The 18,578-nt window shown below is 41.2% G+C and overlaps 1 protein-coding gene across 3 annotated transcripts in view; it reads right to left on the bottom strand.

Annotated features, from left to right (window-relative positions):
- Nucleotides 1-3,245: 3,245 nt before the first annotated feature.
- The window catches only part of BEGAIN (brain enriched guanylate kinase associated), a 269,775-nt gene continuing 254,442 nt past the window's right edge, over nucleotides 3,246-18,578 (bottom strand). For all 3 annotated transcript variants that reach the window (XM_031953246.1, XM_031953247.1, XM_031953248.1), the window contains 3 exons: nucleotides 12,335-12,442; nucleotides 9,080-9,163; nucleotides 3,246-5,786 (listed from right to left, as the gene is read on the bottom strand). In XM_031953246.1, coding sequence (XP_031809106.1) covers nucleotides 4,401-5,786; nucleotides 9,080-9,163; nucleotides 12,335-12,442 — 1,578 coding nt within the window. In that variant the 3' untranslated portion in view covers nucleotides 3,246-4,400. The remainder of the gene's footprint in view (nucleotides 5,787-9,079; nucleotides 9,164-12,334; nucleotides 12,443-18,578) is intronic.

Raw genomic sequence — 18,578 nt, 5'->3', positions numbered from 1 at the left:
CTAGATACTAGGAAAAAAAATAAAAGAATGGCAGTCCCTGTTCTCTGTTTTCCAAATTATTGGATGAGTGACAATGGCATGTATATAGATAAGTAAAATACAGTGTAGAATATCATTCAGTTAGGTTCAACAAACATTTGTTAATGTGTATTAAATGCAAGCTGCTGTACTAGATTCTGGAGACACAGAGACAATAACAAAAAAGTCTCTTACCAGTCTCTTACCTCAAGGAATTTACATTCTAAACCTGCATTCAATTTCCTTTAAGATGGAGCTTCAGATATTTATACTACCTACTTCACAGGGGTGTTGTGAGGAAAGTACCTTGGAAGCCTTAAACTGGAATAGTGAGATATTTTTAATGAGAATAATGATGTCTTTTCTGTCACAGTCAGATAAAAACAGAACACATAACCTGCATACACCCAAGTTGCACACAATCGTGCAACACACAAACACCATCTACAGCAAGAGCTCAGTTGACCAGCATAGACACTCTGGATTTGGAATCAGAGAACCCAGTTCAAGCCCTGCTTCAGTCACATGTCACCTGTGCAAGTTCAAGGCAAATCACTTATCTAAGAGAGGCATCAAGGAGATCTTCAGCTCTTAATTTATGATGACACTGTGACTGGGCTTGAAACCCAGCATATTACCTATGTTGATAGCAGGCAGTTCCAATCTCCCTAAACTTCAGTTTCTTAAAACATAAGATGAGGTAATAATATTTGTAACACTTCATAGATGATTAAAAGGTATCTGTAAGACACTTTGTAAACCATAAAATGTCATATGAGCATCAACTACCATTGTCGTTTAGTTGTTTTTCAGTTGTGTGAATCTTTTTGTGATCCCATTTGGGGTTTTCTTGGAAGAGATACTGGAGTAGTTTGCCATTTCCTTCTCTAGCTCATTTACAGATGAGGAAACTGAGGCAAACAGGATGAAGTGCTTGCCCAGGGTCACCTAACTGCTAAGGGTCTGAAGCTGTATTTAAACTCAGACTTGGCATTCTTTCCATTGGACCACCTGGATGCCCTCTTTTCTATATAGCTATTATTATTGTTGTTGTTTAATATCTGTGGGATTTTAAGTAAATGTCTTATTCATTTGGGCTCAGTTTCCTCATCAGTTAAATGAGAAATTTGGGCCTGGTGATTGCTAAGTTCCCTTCTAGGTCTTCAAATTCTATGAATTTACCTGAGTAAGTCTTGAAACTGAAACACTTGAAAGCTGTTCTTACAGCTCTGCTTCTAAGAGAAAGAGTTAAAAAAGAAAATCTAATTTATGAATTCAGGTCCTTTAGGCATCACACCAAATGAGACCTCTTCAAAGCAGCCTGATCAGTTTCAATGACCAATTTCTAAAAGACAATTCATTCTCAAGGATGGTAAGAGTCTACAAAAGGACTTCCATCTCCTCTGGTCCTCCAACACAATTGCATGAAACCATCCAGAACACCACAAACCATAATAAGGAATCCATCAGAGCACTTGCTGGCTTGAAAGCATTCCTGCCAAGCTGGAAATCCCTTAAGCAGAGGCTCAACAATAATTTGACTTCTAGAGACTAGACCAACTAAGCTCAGAGAGACTTACCACCAGGTTAGCCATACAGCAATGAAATTTTTGGCCACATTGACTCATGAAGACCATCTCTTAAAGCTAGAGACACTTTGTAAAACTCAGTACAGTCTCCTTTGGTGGAGAAAAAACTCATGCTGACCAAATCACAAACCCTCAATATTAACATAAGCATATTTACATATTATAGACAATATTAATATTTATTGCTAATGATACTATAAAACAAGATTAAATAATAAATACTAGAAACCATAGTTCAAGCAAAAATGCTACCTGATTTCTGAGCTGGGATAAGATACAAGTCACTGAATTTTCTCAGTTTTCTGACTTGAGATAATCTCTAAGCTGTAAATCTTATGATTCTATGATATATATGACCTGAGCAAAGAGGATGTGCTTCCTGGAGAAAGTGTGATATGCTAAGGTAAGCATGAGGTTTGGGCATGGCAGACAGAGTCAAAAGACTTGATTTCAAGTCCCAGCTTTGCTATGAACTTTTTTGGAAGTCACTTGGTCTGTTTCATCATCTGAATAATACCTGCCCTGCTTTCCTCCCAGGATTTTAATAAGGATCAAATGGGATCATGTGTGTGGCAACTCCTAGAAATTACATCCAGCTTTAACAAATGCCAGGTGGTATTATCATCCTTCAAGGCAGAGGCTAGGACACGTAAATACTCACTGTATTCTTTAAGGACCACTGTCTACAATAGGGTTTCCTATGAAATTCATTGTCAGCAGTGCCTTTGGAATCCCCAGAAGCCTGGATCACTAGGTTGGAGCCCGCCCGGGCTCTTTGTAAACCCAAATTAAATGCCACTATGGAGCCTTTATTGATGATTTGCCTTGAAGTTACACAGGTGACATGTGCATGTGCAGGATTTGAGCTGGGTTCTCTGACTTCAAATCCGGTGTCTATGCCTGTCAACTGAGATGGTCTTCCCCCTCAGTTATCAATTAATACTTTATTTGTACCTAATATATTTACCAAACAACAGTATATCAAAACCTGTGATTTTGTTTTATCTTGTCCATGAGGACAGGAACCATGAATAATCTAAACTTTGGAGTTTACCCGGTGGCTGATATGATGGTCTGCAAATTTTTTGTTGTTCAATAGTTTTAATCATGCCCATTTCTTCGTGGCCCCATTTGGAGTTTGCTTGACCAAGATACTGGAGTGATTTGCCATTTCCTGTTCTAGCTCATTTTACAGATGAGGAAGATGAGACAAACGGGCTTAAGTGATATGCTGAGGGTCATACCGTTGGTGTCTGAGGCCATAACTGAACTCAAAATGATGAGTCTTCCTGACTTCAGGACCAGTGTTCTTTCTATCATAAACCTTCTCAAACAGTGGTCAACGTGATCATATGGGGTCATGTAACTGAATGTGGAGGTTGTGAAAACTTTGGCAACAGTAAGTGTTTTGAATGCTCCACATTCTGCAGTATCAAATATTCTGCCAAGATTTACTTCTTTATGTAAAAATAAACAATCACATTCATCTCATTAGTATGCAAATCTACTTTTGTGTTTAATAAATGGTAAAATTATATGTATAACAAAGAATTGTTTTAAAACAAATTTCTTTATGATTTATTTTCAGTAAATGCTTGATTTGTTATACCTATTTTATATACCTATACACCTGGGGTAGCAAAAAAATTTCTCAGGCAAAAAAGGATCACAAATGGAAAAAGGATGAAAAGCCAGATCTATTATAACATTTAGCTGCATATAGTAAATACTTAATAAACATTTGTAGAATGAACAAGTCTTTACCCTGTGTTCAGAATCCCCATCCCCAATCTGCCTTTGGGCTCAGTTTTCATTGGGAAGCAGCTTCCTTGCCTATCCCATCCAACACAGTGCTCTCTCTCTTCCTGTCAGATCCTTATTGTTGTTTTTGAGGGAAAGAAGTTGGATAGGACAATGGTAATAATCTCATTTTTCTGGCATAAACTTTCATGAGGTCAAAAACCAGACTCCTCAAACTATGTCCACCAGTTTCTTTTATTAAGTAATGCAAAATACAGTACTAATTGGGACATTGCATGCATCATGGACGATATAAAGGCAAGCCTACAGAAAATAGGTGACAAAGAACACCTCAATTATGTTTGAGGTAGAAGACAACTGAGAGTTGGAAAGCAGAAACACGATGGACTAGGAGAACAAAATACCTGCCTCGCTGTGTGCGGTCAGGTTTTACTCAGAAATAGAATATTATGAAAGACCTTGGGGCTTGTCTCTTTTATACTTTTAAAAATAGACTCTCCCCTCCCCCCTGCCCTGCCCCTTTTCAATTCTCTTTCCTTTCAAGTTTTACTCAGGACAGTTCCTGGGATTGCTTTGTTATGTGGTTTGTGGAAATTTCTATCTAGTGTGTGTGTGTATGTGTTTCTCTACTGCAGTGGCTCCATCCTTTCCCTCCAAGAGGTAGGCACAAGTGGCCCTCATGCAGAAAAATAAAGGAGATTTTTGTTTGAAAATGCACTCAAAGGGAAAAGACAGCTCACTGTCCAGAGAGCTGGAGGCTGTGTATTAATAAATACCACTTTTCTTTATAAAAATAGTTTAGATCTATAAAAGGGGGTTCATCTCATAGGTGGAAAAGATGTTTGTGTGAAAAAAATGCTCTCGGTGCTGCAAACTTTTTATCCCCAGGGGCAAATGGGTCGGGGTGGGGAAGAGGAGAAAATGTTCTCGGCCTTTCTCCCTCTCATTCTCTCTCTCTCTCTCTCTTGCTGGACTTTGGGATGGGTGATCCAAGCATTCTGTACGTGATCTTTATTGCATTCTGGGGGAGGCTTAGTTGAGGAGGGTCCCGTAGAACTGTGCTTTGGTCAGACTGTCCTTCCGGCTCAGGCCGGTACTCGGAGTCCGTTGGAACTGTGGCTGTTTGCTGTGGATGGATGGGTGGAGGCCTGGTTCCTTAGAAGACAGGTGGATTTCTGGAGACGCTTCCATGGAACTGGGCTCGAGGGAGCCCGCCGAGCTCGCCGGGCTCACATTGGCGTAGCTGCCCCCCAGTCTGGGGCTTCCCTCAGGGGCGGGGCTCACCCTGCCATCCCCACACATCTGAACCGTGAGCCTCTCACTGCCAGCCTCACTGGGGGCGTAGGGAGGCAGTTGGTCTGGTGGGCGGCCGGGGCTTATGTTCAGATTCATGTTGCTGTCCTCGGGCAGGAAGCAGGAGTCTACCAGCTGGCTCTGGGAGAGGTCGTCTCCCTCCGAGAAACTGTCCGCCTTGTAGCTCGGATAGATGGGGCTGGCGCGGCTGTCTGCCTTCTTGCCGGGGCTTCCGGTAAAGTACTGCTCAGGGAAGCTGTGGGGGGAGATGCGGCCAGCCTCAGGGTAGGAGTACGCCCCAATGTCCTCCACCGTCAGAGACCGCCACCGGCCCGGCAGCTCCTCATCCGAGCGGTGCGCGCCTCGGCTCTCACTCCGGAGCTTCTGGGCCACCAGGGCTTGCTGCGCCTCCATCGTGACGGGGAAGCGGAAGGGGTCCCCGGCATAGGGGGACAGCGTCCTGACAAAGGGGGGGGTGGCCTGACCCTCCGGGCCCAGTTCCACGTGCGGCTGGGGCTGGACCGTGGCAAAGCACGGGCTGCAGGGCCGCTCGTAGGCGGCAGTTGCCTGCCGGTTGAAGAGCTCGTCCCGGCTATTCAGATAGATTGCCTGTTGAGAAGCTGTCAGCGTGCTGGCTTGGGCATGTTCCTTTTCTTCGGAGGTGACACTGAAGCTGGAATAGGAGCTGGAGGTGGGCAGGGAGGCCACGTACTCGGGGAAGGCCTCGTGGGAGAAGCTTGAGTGGAAGCCGTCTTCCTCCGCCGTGCTGTCGGTGGAGTGCTGCGACCGCAGAAAGCCCACGTCCTTTACCTGCATGTCCATGCTCGGCCGCCGGTCCCGCCGGCGTTCCTCGGGGCAGTACAGGGCCGTGTCACTGCAGTAGATGTCGGACTTGAACTGGGCCCGAGGGCTGACTTTGTCGGTCGCGTCCCGGAAGGCCAGGTCCCTGGCTGAGGCGTTGGACAGGTGGGAGGACAGGCTGCTGGGTTCAGGCTTCTCCAGGACCTGGGAAATGACGCACGTGGGGATGGTGTCGGCAAAGGAGGGGTGGCAGAGGGGAGCCGGCAGGCCGCAGCCGTGCTTTTCCACATGGAGGCTGACCCGCTCCTGAAAGTCAGATGGCAGCTGAAACCCAGGGAAGTAACGTGGGGAGGAGGAGAGAGAGAGAGAAAAGAAAAGGGTCAGTAAGTCTCAGCCTCCAACCAGACCGACGGGAGCACGATACAGACTTGCACAGAGCGCTCATAAAACGGCATGGGGGAAACAAAAAGCCTTTGGATATTTCTGGGATGCTCTGGAACTAGACCTAGATTTCAAGAAAAAGTTCCTTCCACTTTGTCTCCCTTTCATCCCCCTACCCAAAGAGGAGTCCAACCTTTACAAATAACATGGAAATATTGGGGACAGGAACATAAATGCCGGGATTCTGCCAGGGACTTGCTGGGAGACCTCCTTTCTTCTCTTCTTCGAGTCTTAGTTTTGCCGTCTTTAAAATGACAGTTGATGACTAGATGATCTTAAAGACCTTCCAGCTTTGATGACTCTAACTTCTATTAATGTACAAAATCTAGTCTTTTTCTGCAGCTCAATAAAAAGTGCTTTTTATTCACTCCTTCATCTTCCTTACTTTTACTCTGCCCCAACATAACTGGGGCATCTCAATAGAATTCCAGACTGGAGGACTTCAGCCAAGAAGGTTTTTTTTGCCTTTCTAAACACAGAGAAGTTTTAAGGTTCCCCTCTATTCACTGCCCCCAGCTCTCTCCTAGACATACCTCATCCCCCAACTCTCAGGCAGCCCCTAGACTAAACTCTCATTCCACTGCCATAATCTGCATTCCCTTCCTTCAGTCACCACTACCTGAAATAAGGCAGGTAATATTGCTGACACCATAGCCAGGGGCAGGCTCTGCCAGCAGCAATATTAGACACAGCAGCTACAGATGCAACAAAGATTGAAGAAGAAAGTCAAGCAAAATGAGACTGATGGCCTTACCACCAAGGACAAAATCAAGAGAATTGTGCCTCCAATACCCCAGGTGTGTGTGTGTGTTTGTGTGTGTGTAAGAGATAGATAGAGATAGAGAGAGACAGAGAGAGAGAGAGACAGAGACAGAGACAAGAGAGAGAGACAGAGATACAGAGAGAGACAAGAGAGAGAGACAGAAAGACAGAGATCTGGGGCAGGCACTCTACAATCATCACACTACTGTTTGATCTATTTGTCAGTGCTTTGTGTGTACTCCTTCCCAGATATTCCAAATAACTTGTTTTATCAGAACACTAAGCAAATGTTTGTGATATGAGGATTTGAATCCAGGCTCTGTTGTGTATCAGTGGGGTGTCCTTGGGTCAATCTTCAATAAGCCTTGGGCTTATAATCTGCAAAATGGGCATCACCCTGCCCCACAGGATGGTTATAAAGTGCTTTGTAAAGCTAAAAGTGTTAAAAAGAAGTGTAAGCAGTTGCCTTTAATACTTCAAGGATTTGTGACTTCCTTTTCTGACAGGGACTACAACCTATTCAATACCTTATAGTTGGCAGTTAAAAGAGTTGCCTTAGTCCAAAAAAAAAAAAAAAAAAAAAGTGGACTATTCTTCCTGATGATGAGGATTAGAGGTATCACTGGAACAGAGAACTCCCTGATGAAGGAATTCCCTGTACCAGGGCAGGTTGGTACTTTTTCTGCAAATCCTTATTCTGCAGAGCTTCTGCAAAGAGTACTGAGAGGTTAAGAGATTTGCTTAAAGTCACAGAGCCAATATGTGTCAGAGGCAGGAGAGAACCCAAGTTTCCTTGGCTTGGAGGCCATTTATCTATTATGTCATGATGTCCCTTTAATGAAGAGGTAATAATGAAAAATTTTAAAATGTGTGATTTGTTTGTTGACTCTTATAAATTTGAATATATCATTCTTAAAAGTAGAGAATCACTTTTATAGGGCTTAGTCTGGATTAATAAGTTAGAGGATAGTAAAAGAAGGAGATAATAGGGAAAAGAATGGAAGGGCAAGGGGAGAGTAGAGATGTAGTAGATTTGTGGGAAGGGAATAAGATGACAAGAAGACTGAGAGGGAAAGAGAAGAAGTGGGATGAATAAGGAATGAGTGAGAAGGTTCCTAGAAAGTGGATGCTTGAGACATAAGCAGGGAGGGAGAGGCCATTGATCAGGCCACTTTGGTCAAAATGACTTCTTAATTTTCAAGAATCAGGCTACTTATGACCCCATATTTATACTTATTTATACAAAAAGCTGAAGGAGAAACAGTGTGAGGGGAGAAAGGCCCAGAGCTGCTTGTAGAAGAGTTATTGGGCTACTTCAGAGGAGTCTCCTTCTTTGGGCCCAGTTAATCCAAGGTAAATTACTTGGATGTCATTTTCCTTGATTACAGAGCCCAATAACTAAAATAATAAATGCCAATTCCAAAAGAGTCAAGCCTTTTGGCTTTGGCCAGAAAAAGCAGTAAAGTCCTGACTTTGAAGTCACAACCTGAAGCCAGGTTCAAATCCTGTCTCTACTATTTAGGACACTATCCTTGGATAACAGATGTATTAAAGCCATAATGGAAGTCTTTTCATTTTGGCACTCGCTTGGCACTTGGAGCTCATTAGTTCCAATGTCATAGCCCAGGGGCTAATTCCCCCCAGGAAATTCTGGGGGGCCCAGGAATACCTCCCCAGCACAGGGAGGCATGTAAAGACTTTCAATTACTGTGTTTGTTTCTAATGGTCCTTTCCTAGGCCAGTGGTATCAAACTCAGAAATGGTCTCTGAAGATTACATATTGACTTAGAAAACGACAAATGAACATTATCTATGTTGTATTTTTATTTATTTTGTTAAACGTTTCCCAATTATATTTTAATATGATTCTGGCTACATTCAGCAGTGTGCTGTGAATTTAACACATTTGTTCTAGACCATTAATAATGATTCTAATAATGAAATACTTGTAATAGAAATAACAAATGGTAACTGCTTCAGAGTCTGTCTGCCCTAGTCTTAGTTATTTGAGACCAATTGGATTAGGAATTTAATATACCTAGATAAAAAGATTTTGCAGGAAGCTTGATTTCAGGGGAAGTCTTAGTCCCCGTATAGGGCCAATAAAGGTCTTTTAAGAGACCTGGAATTATACTTGGGCTTTGACTTTCACAGTTTTTCCTGTCTTTAGTGTATTGGTGTCAGTTAAGGAAAAGGAGAATCAGAACCCTTTCCCACCTGAAAGGTTCCCTGTCCTCAGCTCCCTAGCCTGCCACCCTCTACACAGCAGCCTGCTCTATCTAAACTCCCCTCACATAACTCCCCCCATCAGATGCCAGCTCTGGTAAGGATAAGAGCCCTGGGAGTTACCACACAGTGCCCACAGCCCAGGCAACGCGGTTTCTTGGCAAAGGCACAAAGGTTGGTCACATTACCTCCGACACTGTGTGGGACCTGTCGTAGGTCTTGCTGCACTGAAGCAGCTGAGCAGCTAGATTGCAGTCCTTCCTATAGAGTTCCTAAAAAACAAGAGAAGGCTGATTGGCATGGGGGGCTCAAGATGGCCCACTGTTGGTAGTGACCACAGTAAGGCTCCTGGGAAGTGAACAGACCATTTTCTTCTGCTCTTGGGTTCAGCACTTGAACCTGACTTCCCTAGAGCACAGGGGAATAATTTATAATATAATTTTTTTAAGGAAAGCAACATGATTAATAATGGGAAGGTGTTAACCCAGAAAAAAAATACAACACTTTTATCTTCTACTATATATGTGAGACAAGGCAAATCCTTTACTTACAGTTCTTAATTTTGTCCAATGAAGGAGCTCCTTTGAGCTTTAACATTTTATATTCTAATGTATCTTTAAACTTAGAACTTTTATGACCTCTGAATATTTTTGTTCTAAAATTCCTTTGAATTCTGAACTTATATGTTCTGAAAAGGATTCAGAAGGAATTGTTACCATTTAGAACTACAAAGGATCTCAGAGGTCTTATGGTCCCATTCTTCATTTTATAGATGAGGAAATTGAGGCTATGGGAGGGAAAGTGCCCAAGGTTATATAAGGAAAAAGGAGGAAAACTTCGATTTGAACCCAGGTCCTCTGATGCCAAGTACAGTGCATTTTCCTATACTATATCTCATGGTTCCCAAAGGATAGTCAAGTAAGGCAAAGACCAAGAGACCCAGAAGAGCCATTGAATTGCAATGACATATCTAAGACTAGGGGCACCTAGCAGAAACAGCAGGAGGAAAATGAAGTACATGGGGGGAATGGAGACAGGAAACCAGGTCATTCCAGCCAGAGGACCAAGGGGGAGCTTGGAACTGCCTCCTGGGATCTCTTTGTAGGCTGACATATGTCTTTTACTGATCTCTCTGGGATCGAGGCACCTCACTGTTACTCCTTCTGTCTCACCAAAAGGAGCATCTGTCCCTCCCTTGATTCTCTTGACCTTCTAGGTCAGGCTGGCAGGTCCTCTGCTCAAGTCTAGACAACAAAGGTCTAAATCTCCTGCTTTTAAAGGCCCTGCTATGGGCCACAGAAACATATTTTCTCTCCAAACTTTCAAATCTCAGACTCACAGTCTCCAATTTGGAAGTGACCTTTCAGGTCCAGTTTAATTTCTGTGCTAAGTTCCTCTCAACAACATTCTTGTTTCACACAAGTCTGGCTAGCAAATTCTCAAGAATGATGTATTTTTTCCCCTTGGTTCTGGGGGTAGATGGGATAGAGAATGTGACGTTTCCAAATTATTCTGGGTTCTTTCTAAAAATGACTTGAGAAATATGGTCAGCAGAAACACTATGGAAAGGGAAAAGAGCTAGATGTGTTTGTGTTTCTCTGAGAGATGACCTCTTCTGTTGTTGGGGGACTTAGGAGCACCATTGTGTTGAGTGAGGGATCACTTCCTATTCATATTTCATACTACTCTAGAATGCCAGGGAAATCATGTTCTAGGAGTTAGTGGTATAAGGAAAGAACACTGGATTTGGACTTCAGAAGGCCATGGTTTCAAGTCCTGACAATGATATTTACTTACCGTAAATAGTTTTGGGTAAGTCAACACCTCTCTGAGTCTCTATTTCCTCCTCTGTAAAAAGGATGAAATAATACTTGGATAACCTAATAGATCTGTGCCTGACAGATCTGTTGTGAAGAAAGCATTCTTTATACCAGGAAGTACTATAGAAATATGAACTATTACTTTATTTCTATTATATTTTATCATATAAAAGTGACAGAAGAGAATATTGGGGAGGAAATGAATAGGGGGAAATTGGCTTTAATGTCACCCCAATCTAAGCTGACGAACCTATATGTTACTATCAATCTTTTGGGTGCTGGGAAAACAGATGCAAACAGTAGGAACACCAACTATTAAATTTATAGATTTAAAAAATCTCTGTTGCATGTGCACATAGTTTTTGCTATTACTCTCACATAGCTGTATGATGGGCTTGGATGGAAAGCCACCCTTGGTGATGGTTCAACAACCCCATAGTTGCTATGGGAACAAACTCCATCCAAAGCTCATTCCTTATTTCAAGGCTGGATGGTCCCAGCATAGTCCAGAGGGCACTGGACTTTGTAAGCCAGATTTAACCCTTGGAGAATCAGGGTATCCATCACATATTATCCCTTGTCAGTATTGCCAAACAGCCACGTTAGTGTGTTGAGGCTATCTCACCTGTTCCATATACCTTCTTTCTTCTCCCTTCCCCCCACATAGCTGGTGAAAGTTGACTCCTTTGTCCACTATTATCTTCACCCCCACTTCAATTCAAATCTGCTCCTAGATCATGTACACTCAAATATGAAAAACTAAAAAGAGATTATAGCAGGTTCTCTGAAAACCTTATGCAATAGCATTGAATTTAGATTCAGAGGACCTACAATACCATTTATCTCCTCAGGCCTCTCATTCTTTTCTGTCAAACTAGAATTAGATGAGCTCTAAAGTCACTTCCAGTTCTAACATTTCATGTACTTCCTTCAAATACTATGAATACAACATAGGGCATCCCTGTAACAAGGGTCCAAGTCTCCAGTTAAAAGGATGAAATCTTAATGGCAGATTTTTGGACACCTGTTAGCAGACAGGAAGAGATTTTTTTGGCTGTCAGGACACTATTGGTGTCCCTGAAATAATTCTGTAGAGAATTAACTTGTCTATTCCACCTATGGGCAAGCCCAGCTCTGATTTATAGCAATGACAGTTACTTTGAGTGGGTGGAAGGCTGAGATGGGGCAATCACTTTGTAGTTTGAAAAACCATTCTATTTCAATTAATATTCCTCCCCCCCAAACTTCAAACTTTTTTTCTTTCCCTCACTTTAGGATCTAGATGCTCTGGGACCATATCCCCCAAACTAGATAGAATATCTGTAATGAGAACATTTTCTGCCATGTTCTAGATGTATTCCTGTGATAGTTAACTCTTTCATTCCTCATGAGAGGCCATGAAACTTTACCAAAGGAGAATTTCCTCAATGTTCTTGAGAGTTAGAAACTTCCTCCCACAGCCAAAATCTTGAGCTCCCTTCTCTGAATTTCCTCACCTTGCAAGGACTAGGCAAACTTAGTCAACCATGAAAGAATATCTATGTGAGAGGAGTAAATACAATGAATGTTCTTCCCCACAAGCACTTTGGGTAGCTGGGGAATGGTTCTCAAATCAATACTTACATTGTCCTCTGACAATTTATCTATTGTCACCTTGGCTTCTAGGAGGTGGTTGTTGAGCGCTACAATCTCATGGCTCAATGCCCTTTTCTCCTCTTCGTAGTGTTGACCCTGGGCACAGAAAGGGAGCTGTAGTCAGTAGGGCTGCTCCAGAAGAGGGGCTGCTGCTTAGAGTTCCCTCCTGCTAGGGGGAAACCACTAAGGAAGAGTGCTATCTATGCCCAGGGATTCATTGCTTAGGAGGGGAAAATCCCAAGAACATAATTTCCAAGAGGTTAAGGGAATCCTGTGACTCAGTCCCCAGCTGAAATGCAAAATGATGTAGACACAAATAATCAAATTTGCCAAGTACATAAAACGGCAGGAATGGATAACATGATGTCATATGAAATAATCAGGTTCTGAAAAGTTATGGTCAAGCCAACACTGGTTAGGGATAAAAGATAAAATCTCACACTTGTACATGTTAAGTTCTGAGAAGAAACTAACCCAGTGGAAAAAAGTCCATCTCAATCAAGGTCACTTGAGTTCAACACTTTGGTTAGGTGATCCCTTCTAAATTTCCCTAAGGAAACTACAAAATCATAAGTTAAAAAACAGTTACTCATCTATTTCAATAGAAGAAATTTAATGTACTATTACAATAAGAAAAGTCAAACCACATATGTCCATGAACCTGGAATATATTTTCCCTCAAATGTACATGCCATCAGTGGGACAAATCAACATGTGAAGGGCAATATGGAGGAGCACATACTTAGGAAACTCATGTATCCAGGACACAGAAATAGGGAACCCATGGCCAAAGTGCACTGTTGGAGACTTTGGTATGACAGACCAGTGAAGTCTCTGGGCTGTCTTCATTCTTCTTTCACTAGACCTGAAGCCTAGTGGTTTCTTCCAGGCAGTAGCCTCTTGAATGTGGGTATGGAATCTGGTCTCTTTTAGGTATTGTTTCCAGCTGGTCTCATGAGCATGAGGCTCATGCTTGACAGTGTTCTGCTAGTCTGTGGTCACTGCTGGATGCTGCCCAGTGTGTTTTCACTGGGGAAATTACTTCCAGATCTTAGCTTTAGCTGGACTCAACAGCTGAGATACTGCCTCTTCCCCATGATAGAAATGGCAAGCTCTGCCATCTTTCTTTTAGCTGAAACTCAGAAGCTTAACATTTTTCTCTTTCAGAAAGGCAAAGACATCACATAATTTGTCACAAGACTTGAGAAAAACACTTATGAGATTGACTTTTCTCCTTTCACTTGTAAAGAGTCTAGGAATTGTCAGAATAATCATTGTAACAAACATTTCTTCTCCAGAAGGAGATCCCTCACTACAACCATCAAAATCCAACCTTCCAAGGAAACAGGCTCACAGAACAACCAACAAAATAACTAGAGCCCTCAAATTTTAGTCTATTTTTAAGCCCAACTTCCTGCTTACTAAAGACAAGATCTCTGTCAGAAACCTCAATCTGTTTTGGTTTTAGAATTCCTTGTAGTCCCTGACTAATGTCTAATTGCTCATATTGTACATAGTTCAAGGACCTTTACAAAATCTGGGCTCACATGAAATTAGTTTTACTTTCTTTGTTTCTGGCCATAGCCCAGAGTAAATAAAACTCTAAATAAATAAAAATTCTAAAAAAAAAAAACCAAACCAAACCTCTAAATAAATCTCTGAAACAAAGCTTACAAATGACTTACAACTAAGGTTTCCCCAAATGTGATTCCACATTTCAGTATACATATCCAGTGTTCAATTTGAATATTAAGTATGGGATAGCTTTTATTTCACTGATCACCAAAAAAAAAAAAAAAAAAAAAAAAAAAAAAAAGAATGCCTATGATCTTAAGGTCTCCAAGAAGCTTCTAAACTAATAAGGGAACACATAGGGCTCAAACAGTTCTCTATCTCATCTCTAAGAAGAAAACTAGGGATGCTCTCAAGGCATTCCTCTACCATTTGAGTTAGTCCCTTTCAATCTCAGTCTACCAGCCTCTTTAAGTCTTGGACATAACCATCCTATGGTTTAGATTCACTGGCGAGGTAACTTGCTTTGGAACTTGTTGAGCAAATCTCTCTGTATGAATAATGCACTGGTTTTACTCAAAAGGTAGAGAAATCCATAGAAGTCAGACTATCAGTCTTCTCCAAGGAATATTGCTATTTTGTAGGAGGTTTGCTAAGGATTTCACCTGCTGCTGGAAACATGAACTTCCTCCTTCAAAAAAAGGTATTTTTCCTAAGACACTGTAGTTCCTATTGTCCTGGGACTCCTACAACCTCTAGAGAAAACTAGAGTTGTTTTTAGACAAGTCTTATTTTCTATTCCCATTGAAATGATGCCATCTATTCATATATATATATATTCATATATGTATATATATTCCTATATTTTCAATTCATGGTTCAAAAATCTAAATATTATTCTCAGGCCTCACCTTACTGGCCAGATGCTTAATACCTGAATTAATCTGTCTTTTCCAGATCTCTTACCTTTTTAAATAGTGTTTTATTTTCCTCCCAATTATATATAAAAATGGTTTTTAGCATTCATTTTTACTTCTGAGTTACAAATTTTGCTTTTACTTTTAATGGGCAGTAGTGAGGGGGAAAAATCAATAATCTATTGTCCTTCAATACTTTACAATACAATACAATACAACTTTATGGCCTTCAGTTTATTTTCTAAGACTGTCAATTTTGGCAATACTTTCTGGGTTCTTTCTGGAAATATCATATGTGACCACACGAATCAAAGAAGTGGATACTAATTAGCTATATTGGCAAATTGTAGGAGGATCTGTTGTTACATCTTGGCTATTTGTCTTACCTACATAACTCAGAAAACACCTTTATTGCTATCAAGTTGACACATAGGTATCTCAGGATCTTTAAGCAAGAAGTTGTTAATCATTCCTATTCTTCTTACCCTTTCTGGATGAACTCTGTGGTTCTACTCTGTCATTTCTTGGAGGACAAGTACTACTTCTTACATTTGAGCTTCCTCCTCTTCAGGAAGATCCTCAAATTTATCACGTGTAAGAGATGAGACTTGCTCCTCTTGGTCCCAGAGGGCAGAATTGGGCACTCTGGGGCAAGTTTTAGGGAAGAAAAGTTTCCTTAAAGTGAAACGGGTTGCCTTGGCATACAGCTGGCTCACTCTCATTGGAGGTCTTCAAGTTGAAGCCAAATATATTGAAGAGGAGATTCATATTCAGGAATAATTTGGACAAACAGCCTTTGAGATAACTTCCAATTCTAAGATTCTGCGTGCCAATGATTGGGAAGAGTAATTAAAGGTTTATCACAGCAACTTTGCATTAGAGATCTTGTTTACAGCAATTTACCCTCTCCCAAATGCCAAAGCCACAGGCAATGCTACCGTCTGCACAGCCTGAGCTGGAGAATTTATGAGCATAAAATATACACATTTCTTTCAAAGCTTGGAAGACATAATTTGATAATCAGCTTTTGGCCAGAGGGCCCTTTCTGCTTTGAATAGAGAATTCTCTATTCTTCAGGCTGCTGAGTTTCCCGTCACAGGAATCATATGCAAAACAAAAACAAAAACATTAAAGGTGCAAAGGTATTAGACCATGTGGTTCAATAGTCACTTGACAGAGGAACCTGAAGCTCAAAGAGCTCAGATCAATTGCATATGTTCATCCAGTGAGTTTTTGTTAAAAGACAGAACTTGAACTGTGCCATCCATGGCTTCTTCCCCCAATATTATACTGAAGAAAGGAGAAGTCACATAAGAGGCAGAGATACTGGGGGCTGCCAGACTGGCTTTTTTGCCAGGTCATGTAAGCTCAGTTAAAAAAAAAAATCCAATCTCCTTCACATTTCTAAAACCTAGAGGGATCTTAGAGATCACTCAATCCAATCCCCTCATTTTATAGACAAGGAAAGCAAAATTCAATAACTTGTCTAAGGCCATACAGGTGGGAAGAGTAGGATATCAGTTTAGGTCTTCTGACTTTTCCCACTGTACCATAGTCATTACATTAAAAGTAGTCTTAGGACTTCAGTTCTGCACTCCTGGTGCCCACTGAGCTGTTTCAATCATTATTGTTGTTGGTGCTTAGGAAAATCAAATCAGCTAGCAAGTTTATACTGAGCTTCATCGGGGGGAGGGAGGGGAAGATAGCCCTAGACTATATGTGATAGAAAATATAGAGCGGTATTAGGGTTAGGGCTTGCCCTTGGGGATTGGTGGAGAGGGTAGAACACTGTGTCAGGACCTGGGAGTCTTGATTTTAAATCTATTCTGTGGCTCATTTGCTATATGGCTTGGACCAAGCCATTCTAGTTCTTTGGGCCTGATTTTCCCCTTCTATAAAATGAGGAAGTTGGGCCAATCCTTTAAAGATTACGGGCCAGTACCTAACACAGTATTAAACATAGAAGAGGAGTTAAAAATTACTTTTTTATTGATTTTTATTCTACATTTGCTGTGTGCTTTGCACAAGAGGAGATAAGGTAAATACATGGATAACTATAATGCAAAATCAAATACATTAGAGAGGTTCAGAGCGTTAGGGATGGGATTATCCTCTTTCTTGGAGTATGAGAGATCACTTTTTAAATTTCTGTATTTTTTGTTAAATATTTCCCAATTACATTTTAATTTGGTTCTGACTTCTGGAGGAGTCCTCTCAGAGCTGCTTCTTCCTGAATGAGTTATCACTTCTTATTTGGAATAGGTATAATCAGAATAACAAAATATTACAGATGGAAGAACATTGGATCATAGATTAGGGCTGGAAGGAACCTTAGAGATCATTTAGTCCAATGTCCTTGTTACAGATGAGAAAACTGAAGCTTAAAAACATTGTGCTCAAATTCACAAAAAGTGAAAGACTGAGACCCAGGATTTAGTACATCATCTGACTCCAAATCTAGCCTTGTTTCCGCTACGCCACAAACCCTTCTGTTTGGCACTGAGGAAACTCAGACCTCAGAAGTGCTGGTCCTAAGATGTCCCCAGGGGCCTATGAAAAGCCTTCAGACTCAGGCTCAGCAAAGAATGCTCTGACAACTGGTACCCTGGTGTTCCCATGGAAACTGATAAGCATTGGAAGAGAGTGAGGGTGAGTGGGAGCCTTGTGTGAGGGAGGTTCCCAAAAAGGGTACCTCTTCTCTGCCTTCCCCTACTGTCTTCAATTTATGGGACTCCAGGGTCATTGCTGAAAAAAGCTATCAGATTTCCATGTTTCAGTTCCCTGTACATCCCTCCTCTTTCTTTCACGGGCATCAATGTAGACTTTTATGTATATTTTCAATCACAGTTATAGGTACTACAGAGAAATCTTTGTGTTGTACAGGAATGAGCATTGACTTGGGAGCCAGAAGCTCAAGATTTGTGACTTTAGGTAAACCACTCCCCTTCTCTGGGCACTTTATCTCTAAAATGAGAAAAAGAATACCTATATTATTTGTGTATCAAGTGACTTAAGAGATATAAAGCCCTTTGTGGACTAGGATAATAGTATTTCAGAGCTAGAAGGGGTCTTGTGTCCAAAGGACTGAGCAGAACAGCCAATATATAATAGATGCTTAATAAATGTTTTTTGACTTGACCTTAAAGGTCATTTAGGGCAACCTACATCTGAACAGAAATCTATAAAGAGATCTTAGAGGCCAATCTAATCTAACCCTCCTACAGATGGGGAAACTAAGGCTCAAGTGACTTGCTCAAGATTATTTAGACCATGAATTTCAGGGATAGGATTTGGGCTCATATCCTTTTACAGCCAATATTATTTTATTGTACCATGCTGACTCCCTCTCTTACAAGGAGTCATCTACATTTATCTAGTTCTCCAGCAACGAGAAGCTCACTCTTTCCCAATTTAGTCAATTTCAGTTTTATATAGCTATGATTGTTAGGAAGCTTTTCCTTCTTTACTAATAAAAAATTCTCCAAAACTTTCCTTTATGGTTGTCATCTGTCGCCTGCAGGCAAGTCAAACACATTTAGACTTTTTCATGTGACAGGCCCTTTAAGTGGTCATAAAATTTTCTAATAGTATTTTATTTTCCAAAACACATGTATAGTTTTCAAAATTCATTTTTATAAAACTTTATATTCCAAATGCTTCTCCTTTCTTCCCTTACCTCCTCCCTTCCCACAATAATAAGCAATCTGATGTAGGTTAAATATGTGCAATTCTTTTAAGCCTTTGTCCATCTTTGTCCTGTTGTACAAGAAAAATCAGATCAATGGGGAAAAAAACATGAAAAA

Source organism: Sarcophilus harrisii, chromosome 2 (genome assembly GCF_902635505.1).
Source record: "Sarcophilus harrisii chromosome 2, mSarHar1.11, whole genome shotgun sequence".
NCBI lineage: Eukaryota > Metazoa > Chordata > Mammalia > Dasyuromorphia > Dasyuridae > Sarcophilus > Sarcophilus harrisii.
Note: the sequence above shows the minus strand (reverse complement) of the source record. Positions and strands in the feature narration are given on the sequence as shown.